The sequence below is a fragment of the Arachis ipaensis genome, chromosome B1, assembly GCF_059453495.1.
Source record: "Arachis ipaensis isolate K30076 ecotype BB chromosome B1, ASM5945349v1, whole genome shotgun sequence".
Classification (NCBI taxonomy): domain Eukaryota; kingdom Viridiplantae; phylum Streptophyta; class Magnoliopsida; order Fabales; family Fabaceae; genus Arachis; species Arachis ipaensis.
In genome coordinates this window covers 105,092,070-105,102,095 of record NC_142436.1, presented here as the reverse complement: position 1 = coordinate 105,102,095, position 10,026 = coordinate 105,092,070, and the positions used below count along the sequence as shown (strand labels likewise).

Genomic DNA, 10,026 nt, shown 5'->3' with positions numbered 1-10,026 from the left:
AATTACTGGAGGCTGGGATTATTTATCCTATTTCTGATAGCCCCTGGGTGAGCCCTGTCCAAGTTGTCCCCAAAAAGGGAGGCATGACAGTGGTTCATAATGAAAAAAATGAACTGGTTCCTACAAGAACAGTTACAGGGTGGCGCATGTGTATTGACTACAGAAGGCTCAATACAGCCACCAGAAAGGATCATTTTCCTTTACCATTCATAGACCAGATGCTAGAAAGACTAGCAGGTCATAATTATTACTGCTTTTTGGATGGCTATTCAAGCTACAACCAAATTGCAATAGATCCCCAGGATCAAGAGAAAACAGCATTCACATGTCGATCTGGAGTATTTGCTTACAGAAGGATGCCTTTTAGGCTGTGTAATGCGCCTGCAACCTTTCAGAGATGCATGCTCTCTATTTTCTCTGATATGGTGAAAAAATTTCTGGAAGTCTTCATGGATGACTTCTCAGTATATGGAGACTCATTCAGCCCCTGTCCTGATCACCTGACACTGGTTTTGAAAAGATGCCAAGAGACCAACCTGGTTTTAAACTGGGAAAAATGTCACTTTATGGTGACTGAAGGGATTGTCCTTGGGCATAAAATTTCAAACAAGGGAATAGATGTGGATCAAGCTAAAATAGAGGCAATTGAAAAATTACCACCACCTGCCAATGTTAAGGCAATCAGAAGCTTTCTGAGGCATCCAGGATTCTATAGGAGGTTTATAAAGGATTTTTCAAAAATTGCAAAACCTCTAAGCAACCTGCTAGCTGCTGACATGCCATTTTTGTTTGACACAGAGTGTCTGCAGGCGTTTGAAACTCTAAAAGCTAAGCTGGTCACAGCACCAGTTATCTCTGCACCAGACTGGATATTACCATTCGAATTAATGTGTGATGCCAGTGATCACGCCATTGGTGCAGTACTGGGGCAGAGACATGACAAACTTCTGCATGTCATTTATTATGCTACCCGTGTTTTAAATGATGCCTAGAAAAATTACACAACCACAGAAAAGGAATTGCTTGCAGTGGTCTATGCCATTGACAAGTTTAGATCATACTTAGTAGGATCAAAAGTGATTGTGTACACTGACCATGCTGCTCTTAAATATCTACTTACAAAGCAGGATTCAAAACCCAGGCTTATAAGATGGGTATTACTTCTGCAAGAGTTTGATATAGAAATAAGAGACAGAAAAGGGACAGAAAACCAAGTGGCTGATCATCTGTCCCGAAAGTGCCAGTAGAAGGGGCGCCCTCTCCCTCTATTGAGATCTCTAAAACCTTTTCGGATGAGCAATTGTTCGCCATTCAGGAAATACCATGGTTTGCAGACATTGCAAACTATAAAGCTGCAAGGTTCATACCCAAGGCGTACAGCAAGCAACAAAAGAAAAAATTAATTTCTGATGCAAAGTACTACTTGTGGGATGAACTATATCTCTTTAAAAGGTGCGCAGACGGAGTAATCTGTAGATGTGTGCCTAGAGAAGAGGCACAGAAAATCCTATGGCATTGCCATGGATCACAATATGGAGGACATTTCGGAGGTGAGCGAACAGCCACAAAGGTTCTCCAATGTGGCTTCTACTGGCCTACTCTCTATAGAGACTCCCGAAAGTTTGTACGTAACTGTGACAGTTGCCAGAGAGCTGGTAATCTGCCTCACGAACCGGTCACTGTTCTAGGTAGGGGGAAGTGATCCTTCCTAGAGGCCTCATTAAGCTTCCTATAATCGATGCATATGCACCAACCGGTCACTGTTCTAGTAGGTATCTGTTCATTCTTCTCATTTGATACAACAGTGATCCCTTCTTTCTTTGGGACTACTTGCACTGGGCTTACCCAAGGGCTGTCTGAGACAGGGTAAATCACCCCAGCTTGCCACAATTTCAGCACCTCTTTTTGAACGACTTCATTCATGGTTGGGTTCAGCCTTCTTTGTTGCTGTCTTGAGGGCTTAGCTCCTTCTTCAAGTAGGATTTTGTGTATGCACATTGAAGGACTAATTCCCTTCAAGTCTGCAAGTGTCCATCCTATAGCATCTTTATGTTGTCTCAGCACTTGGAGAAGCTCCTCTTGTTGCTCCTCACTCAAGCTTGAATTAATGATCACTGGGTAAGTGTTGTTGTCACCCAAGTATGCATACTTCAAGCTTGGAGGTAGGGTCTTCAGCTCCAGTTTTGGTGCCTCTACTTCCTTGTTATCCTTGTGGTTTAGCCTGATTGAATCTCCATGATCTCTTGTGGTAACTCTCCACCTGATGCTTGTTGTTCTAGCTCCATAATCTCTTCACATTGTTCTTCCTCCAACACTCCTTGAACTATCTTTTCTATGGTATCTACCATCATGCACTCTCCTATGGATTCTTTGGGATAACTCATCGCCTTGAAGACATTGAAAACCATCTTCTCTTCATGTAACTTCAAGACTAGCTCCCCTTTTTGAACATCAATAATGGCTCCAGCAGTAGCTAGGAATGGACTTCCTAAGATGATAGATGTGTTGGCTTCCTCTTCCATATCCAGTACAACAAAGTCAGCTGGGAAAATAAACTCTCCCACTTTCACCAACAAATCCTCCACTACCCCATGAGGGAACTTGACTGTTCTATCAGCCAATTGGAGTGCCATCCTAGTTGGTTTGGCTTCCTCAATCTTCATCCTTCTCATCATGGCCAAGGACATGAGGTTGATGCTAGCCCCCAGGTCACACAGTACTTTTTCAATGGTGATATCACCAATGATGCATGGAATTTGGAATCTCCCAGGGTCTTTCATCTTCTGAGGAAGCTTCTTTTGTATGATAGCACCGCACTCCTCAGTTAACACTATGGTTTCTTTCTCTCCCCAGTTCTTCTTTCTTGTCATGAGCTCCTTTAAAAATTTGGCATAGAGGGGCATTTGTTCTAATGCCTCAGTAAAGGGTATGTTGATTTGGAGCTTCTTGAAGATTTCTAGGAACCTTGAGAACTGGCTATCTTTTCCATCTTTTCTTAGCCTTTGTGGATAGGGTGCTTGTGGCACATAAGGCTTTATGACTGGCTTTGATGAAGATGGTGCAGGAGTCTCTTCTTCTTTCTTGTTTTCAGGCTCCTTTGCAGCGTCTTTTTCTTGATTGCTTTAATTTGGGGATGCCTTTTCTACTACCTTTCCACTTCTAAGTGTGATTGCCTTGCATTCCCCTCTTGGGTTGGCCATGGTATCACTGGAAAATGTATGTGTGGACATTGGAATTTGCTTAGATAAGCTTGCCAATTGTGCCTTCAATTTTGAAATTGCTACACCTTGATTCCTTATGTTTGATCTACACTCTTCTTGGTTGGCATCCATCTTCCTTTTGGCTTGTATTTATCTTTCCAAAACATTGGAAATAGCACCTATCAGCTGTAATGACATCTGTGCTATTGCAGCTTCCACTCTTTCAAAATTGCTCTTGATTTCACATGGTTGCATGGTTGGGGTTGATGTGTCTTGATGGTGATTGTTGTGTGTTTCTTGGGTAGAATGATATGAGGTGTTTTGTGAGTTATGGTAAGGTTTGTTGTTGCCTGATTGATGGTTGGGGTTATGGTTGTTGTGTTGGTTGGATTGGTATGGTCTGTTATTGTCCTGGTTGTGGCTTTGTTGGTTTTTCCACCCAAAGTTTGGGTGGTTCTTCCAACCTGGGTTATATGTCTTGGAGTTTGGGTCATATGGTGGTTTAGAAGAGTAGTTCACATAATTTGCCTACTCCCATTCACTTTCAACTTCTGGGACATCTTCTTCCTATGGTGGTGCTTGAGCTTGGACAGCTGAGACTTGGCCAGTCTCCATCCTTTTTGTTGAGGCTGCTAGTTGTGCTGCAATCATCTTGTTTTGTGCTAACAAGGCATCCATAGAACTTAGCTCCTTACAATACAGAATAGTCTACTTAACCTTTTTATTGAAATAGTTTAGGAAAAGAAAACTACCTCTAGTTGGGTTGCCTCCCAACAAGCGCTCTTTTAATGTCACTAGCTTGACATCCTTCATTCTTGCTCAGCTTAATTTCTGACTCTCTTTCTCTTTGTCCCAAGGGCATCCCAAATAATGCTTTGTCCTGTGACCGTTTGTTGTGAAATTGCTCTTTGTTGCTTCATCTAGGAGTTCAAGGCTTCCATAAGGGAGAACCTTTGTCACCAAGTAGGGACCAGTCCATTTAGACTTGAGTTTGCCAGGGAAAACTTTGAGCCTGGAGTTATACAAGAGTACTTGCTGTCCTAGTTTGAACTCCTTCTTTGAGATCCTTTTGTCATGCCATCTCTTGGCTTTTTCCTTGTATATCTTAGCATTTTCATAGGCTTCTAGTCTAAACTCATCCAACTCATTTAATTGCAATAGCCTCTTCTCTCCTGCTGCCTGAGAATCAAGGTTGAGGAGTTTGGTGGCCCAGAAAGCTTTATGCTCAAGCTCTACAGGAAGGTGACAAGACTTGCCATATAACAACTGAAAAGGAGACTTTCCAATAGGAATTTTGAATGCTGTTCTATATGCCCAGAGAGCATTGATAAACCACTATTTTATGGTTTATCTTGTGCTCAATTGAGTGGTTTTTATCAACTCTTTACCCACTTATTCATACTATTTGCATGGTTTTACATTTGCCTTCCTAATTATGTGCTTTGATTGAAAACATGCTTCTTTGGCCTTAAGTTCCCTATGTTTAAATCCTTTCTTATTACCATTAGATGCTTTGATATGTGTGTTAAGTGATTTCAGAGATTACAGGACAGGAATGGCTCAGAGGATGGAAAGGAAGCATGCAAAAGTGGAAGGAATACAAGAAGTTGGAGAAACTGCTAAGCTGTCCAGCCTGACCTCTTTGCACTCAAACGGCTATAACTTTAGCTACAGAGGTCCAAACGACGCGTTTTTCAGTTGAGTTGGAAAGCTAATGTCCGGGGCTTCAATTTGATATATAATATGCCATAGTTACCCTGACGCTAGGCAACGCGGTCGCGTGATCCACGCGGACGCGTCGCAGTGGCGAAAAAACCAGCGTGGCAGATTTCATCTCCAGCGATTTCTGGGCTGTTTTCGACCCAGTTTGCGGCCCAGAAAACACAGATTAGAGGCTATAAAGTGGGGAAATGTATCTATACATGAACAAGCTTTCAAATTCACAATTTTAGGAGTAGATGTAGTTTTTAGAGAGAGAGGTTCTCTCCTATCTCTTAGGATTTAGTTTTAGGATTTAGGATTTCTCTTAGTTTTAGGAGTGACTCTCAATCCCAGGTTCAATGTTCCTTTTATTTATTTTCCTAATTTAATTTATGAACACTTCCATGTTATATTTGATATCTTTATTAGTGCTAATTGAGGTATTTCAGAATTACGATTGCTCTCTTTAATTTATGTATTCAAATTATTTTCATTCAAGTAGATTCTCTTCCCTTTTGGCTTTGGTTGAGTCATTGGAGACACTTGAGTTATCAAACTCATTGTTGACTGAAAATTGGAATTCTTCAAGGATTAATTCGAGTTCAAATAACTCTAGCCTTTCCCAAGGAAAGACTAGGACTTGAGGAATAAAAATTAATTCATCCACTTAACTTACCTTCATAGTTAGAGGTTAACAAAGTGGGAGAAAAATCCAATTCTCATCACAATTGATAAGGATAACTAGGATAGGAATTCTGATTTTCATACCTTGCCAAGAGTTTATTTTATTATTATTATTTTATTTTTCTTATCATTCAACATACTGCTTCTTTACTTTCTAAAACCCCTAATTTACAAGATTCATAACCAGTAATAAGAACATACCTCCCTGCAATTCCTTGAGAAGACGACCCGAGGTTTAAATACTCGGTTATCAATTTCAAAGGGGTTTGTTACTTGTGACAACCAAAAACGTTTGTACGAAGGGATTTCTGTTGGTTTAGAGACTATATCTACAACGCGACTGTTTTTATAAAATTCTTTACTGGCAAAAATCCTAACGTCAAAATGGCGCCGTTGCCGGGGAATTGCAAACGTGTGCCTTATTATTGGTTATTGTAAATATTTATTTTTTGCTTGTCTATTTGTTTTTATTTTTGTTTTTATTTTTGCTTTTTCATAAATTAAGAGGTTATTGGTTTTTATTTAGTTATTAAAAAAAAAATTTCAAAAATTTGTTCTTCGTGTTCATCTTGACCTTCAAGTTGTTCTTAGTTGTTTTCTTCGTTTTGATCTAAAAAATTTAAGTTGGGTGTTATTTTATTATTTTTTTCTTTCCTCATTTAATTCAAAAATATCTTTTCTCTTTATTTTTATTGAATTTTCGAATTTTCCATAAAAAAAATTCAGATTTTTATTTTAAAATTTTTATCTTATCTTATCTTATTTCAAAAATCAAATTTCAAAATTCAAATTTAAAAATTTTCAAAATTCAAATTTAAAAATTTTCAAATTTCAAATTTCAAATTTCAAAAATTTAAAATTCAAAGTTCAAAATTCAAATTTCAAATTTTAAATTTCAAAATTTAAATAACCTTTTAATTTAAATTTGTTTTTATTTTCGTTTTTAATTTTTATTAGCTACCATGAATTCTCACCCCTTTCGCTTTGAGTTTGGTTCTAAATCTGTTGAAAGGAGTGGAAGCTATAATAGGAATATGCATCAAGGTCTAAGCAATCAAAGATGGATGGAGCCAAAAGGATCTGATCAGCCCTTCTGGCAACAACACCTTCCACAGTACCACAGACAAAGACCATTCCACGATGCATACCAAGATGATAGATATGATGGACCCCCATCATATGCCTATGAACCTCCCCAACATACCTTTGAACCACCACACTCACAAGCCAACTACAACCATTCACCTCCATATGACCCTATCCCGTATCCACCATACCAACCACCTTATGAGCCAAATGAACCATACACAGAACCACCACCTTTCCAACATAACTACTCTCATGAACCACCAACTCAATATTCACCATCTCCATGTCATTATCAAGATGAACCACCTTCCTATTATGAACCCTCTCTCCCAACCAATGAATCCTCATATCCACCCCAACCTTCAATGGATGACAGACATCGTGTTATTCTTCAAAGGCAAGAAAGGATGAATAAGAGTGTGCTAAATTTCGCGGCCGCCTTAGGCGAGTTCGTAAATATAATAGCTTCCCAATATCTGAGCCCTCAAAGAACTCTCATGGCTACATGTGGAGAATTAAAAGAAGAGCAAAGCATGAAGGAGACACTAGACACTTCGGTGGACAATGAGGAACATGGCTTTGTATTGGAACAAGTGGAGGAAGCCATAATAGTTGCAGAAGAAGAAGTGGTTGAAGACTTAGGAGATGTTGAACCTCCATGGGAAAGTCAGGTTATAGAACCTCCTTCCAAGGCGATTGAAATTGATGCTGAGGAGGGTGTACAACCTCCAAGGCATATCATGGCTAAAGACTTTGAAGAGATTGATCAAGAGATGGAAATTCAAGAAGAAAAAGCACTACCTCCCATGCCCTTGGTAAGTAATGAAGAAGAGATTGAATTGGAAGAAAGTTACCAAGAGGGAGAGGTTGAAATTAAAGAAGTTTGCAAAGAGGTGGAAGTTGTCAGAGAAGAGCACAAGGGAGTGGAGCTTGCAAATTCGTTAACAATACCTCCCCCTAAGTTGCCATCATCCTTCACAACATTCAAGTGGGTAAAATTCATATCCCTTAGCTTTCTAATCCCACTAGAATATGGGCTACTGGAGACGGATGGTCAACTTAGAGCTCTTTGTGGCATTAAGAGTAAGAGAAAGATGGTCAGTGGTAAGAATTGTCCTGCAAAGTTCATTATGGTTGGAAGCTCAAAGTTTAAATGCAAGGGTTGGTGTAAAACTCAACTAAATGGGTCTAGGAAGTTGTTTGGACGCCTCAGTGAGAATTCTAAGGCTGAACCACCCAGATGGAATCATGATGATCAACACAAAGACGGGTGTAAAAGCAAAGTTTAGGATCCTGGAGTCTGTTCTAACATTCAGCACACTAGAAGCCTGAGAACCTGTTTAAAACTGCTCAAGGGCTTTACATGCCTAGTTTGGGATCCCGGAGGATATTGTAATCACAAACATTGGTGGAGATTCCTGGATGAGTTCAAGCATAAGCCACCATAACAAGAAGCTCACCAAATGTCCAACTTAAGGACTTTAACTAAAAGTTCTAGGTGGGAGACAACCCACCATGGTATGATCGTTCCTTTTTCATTTTTATTTAGTTTTATTTCTTTTCGAGTTTTATTTTATTTTATTGTATTGAACCTGAAGTTTTGCATCAAATTCATATTAACACTACATTCTGCATTTTTTCAGATATAAAAAAAAAAAAAACGCACGCGACGCGGCAGCGTCGCTGACGCGTCCGCGTCACCAGTGCGTTTTGGAAGAAAAGAATTGAACAGAGAGTCACGCAAGAGCGTGGCTGGAGGCGTGCCAATGGCACCAATTGCTCCACGCGTCCGCGTCATGTGGGAACTTTGGCCTCCCACGCGACCGCGTCACTCACGCGGCCGCGTGACCTGAAAATCGACGTAAAAGGGGTGCATGGCCGAAAGTTGTGCTGGAGTAGGGCTGGACTCATGCTAGAAGCCCAAGTCCTCCCACGCGAACGCGTCACCCACGCGTCCGCGTCATATTGGAAATAAGGCCATCCACGCGATCGCGTCCACCACGCGATCGCGTCCACCACGCGATCGCGTCCACCACGCGATCGCGTCACCCAATAATTTGGCAAAAAGAATTTTACACAGAGAGTTGCGTGACCCCGAGGCTGCACTCGCGCCAATCGCACAAATCATGCCATGCGATCGCGTGACCCACGCGTCTGCGTCACCTGACCTTATCGCACACCACACGATCGCGTCACTCACGCGTCCGCGTCACATGCGGCGCACAGCTTATCCAGATCAGCCAAATATCTTTTCTTTTCTTCCCCAATCCTAAATTCTTCTATCTTTTCTTCTTTCTTCTTTCTCTCTCACTTTATTTCTTTCACTTCTCATTCCTGTTCACCTTCATTCTATTTTACTTAATTTATTTGCAATTTCATTCATTGCATTTTAATTTTGTGCATATTTTTATTTTTCTTTTCTAAATTTATTATTTTACCATTGGTGTTAAATGTTCTTATTTTTATTTTTCTTTTCTTGAATTATTTTTAGTGACTTGTTTTACACTGTGGGATGATATTAATTATCTGCCCATGCTAATATTTTATGATATTTGTACTTTATTTGCATTGACATGAACTTTTATTGATATTTTCATTACCCACACTCCTCCCCTTTGTTGCAAATTTTGCACCACTGGTATGCCATGTGCTTCTATTGTTTTCTCACGTACATGTTGAAGCTTCCATGTAAATGAGACCCTTATCAGTTAGCATTAACCCATCCATACTTCATTTGTTTTCTTATCTTTATCTCTGGGTTACCGTTCTTCTTTTTCTCTTCTTTCAGGCTGGCCACTGAAGACGGAAAAAGGGAGAAACTTCTAAAAGGGGAGACAGACAAGTCCATCTACACAATCTTTAGAGAAAAGCAAACAGTTGAAACAACCCGTCCACCTGCACATCTCAGCATGCACTGAGGACGGTGCAATCTTTAAGTGTGGGGAGGTCGATACCGATCTCCGTGGGTTAGTACCTTCCTATCTCAACACTAATGTTTAAATTTTCTTTGTTACATTTGCATGTTTGTTTGATTTTGTGCATATTTTACCACTTGGTTGAAGTAATATTTTCTTTTTCAAGAAATTTTTATAGTATTTCACTAATTTAAATTGAAAAAAAAATTTTTGTTAAATTTGTTTGAAGTTATATTTGGAACATGATTTTTAAGCTAAAGAACACACAACCTGTAAGATTTTGAGCTTATTTACATGGTTACATTATTTAACCATAAATATTTTATTCTTGTGTGTTTGCTTCTCTATAATTGTGATCTTTACTTTGTTCCATTCTATATGTCCAATATTTAGTGTATTTACATGTTTGCATATGATTGAGGCCATTGCTTGATCTT

General features: G+C 39.6%; 1 protein-coding gene across 1 annotated transcript; it reads right to left on the bottom strand.

The window, feature by feature from the left end:
• Positions 1-2,216: 2,216 nt before the first annotated feature.
• LOC148577762 (uncharacterized) lies at positions 2,217-2,633 on the bottom strand. The gene has a single exon (XM_088502909.1). The coding sequence runs from the start codon at positions 2,631-2,633 to the stop codon at positions 2,217-2,219; it is 417 nt and encodes a 138-aa protein (XP_088359035.1).
• Positions 2,634-10,026: the final 7,393 nt, after the last annotated feature.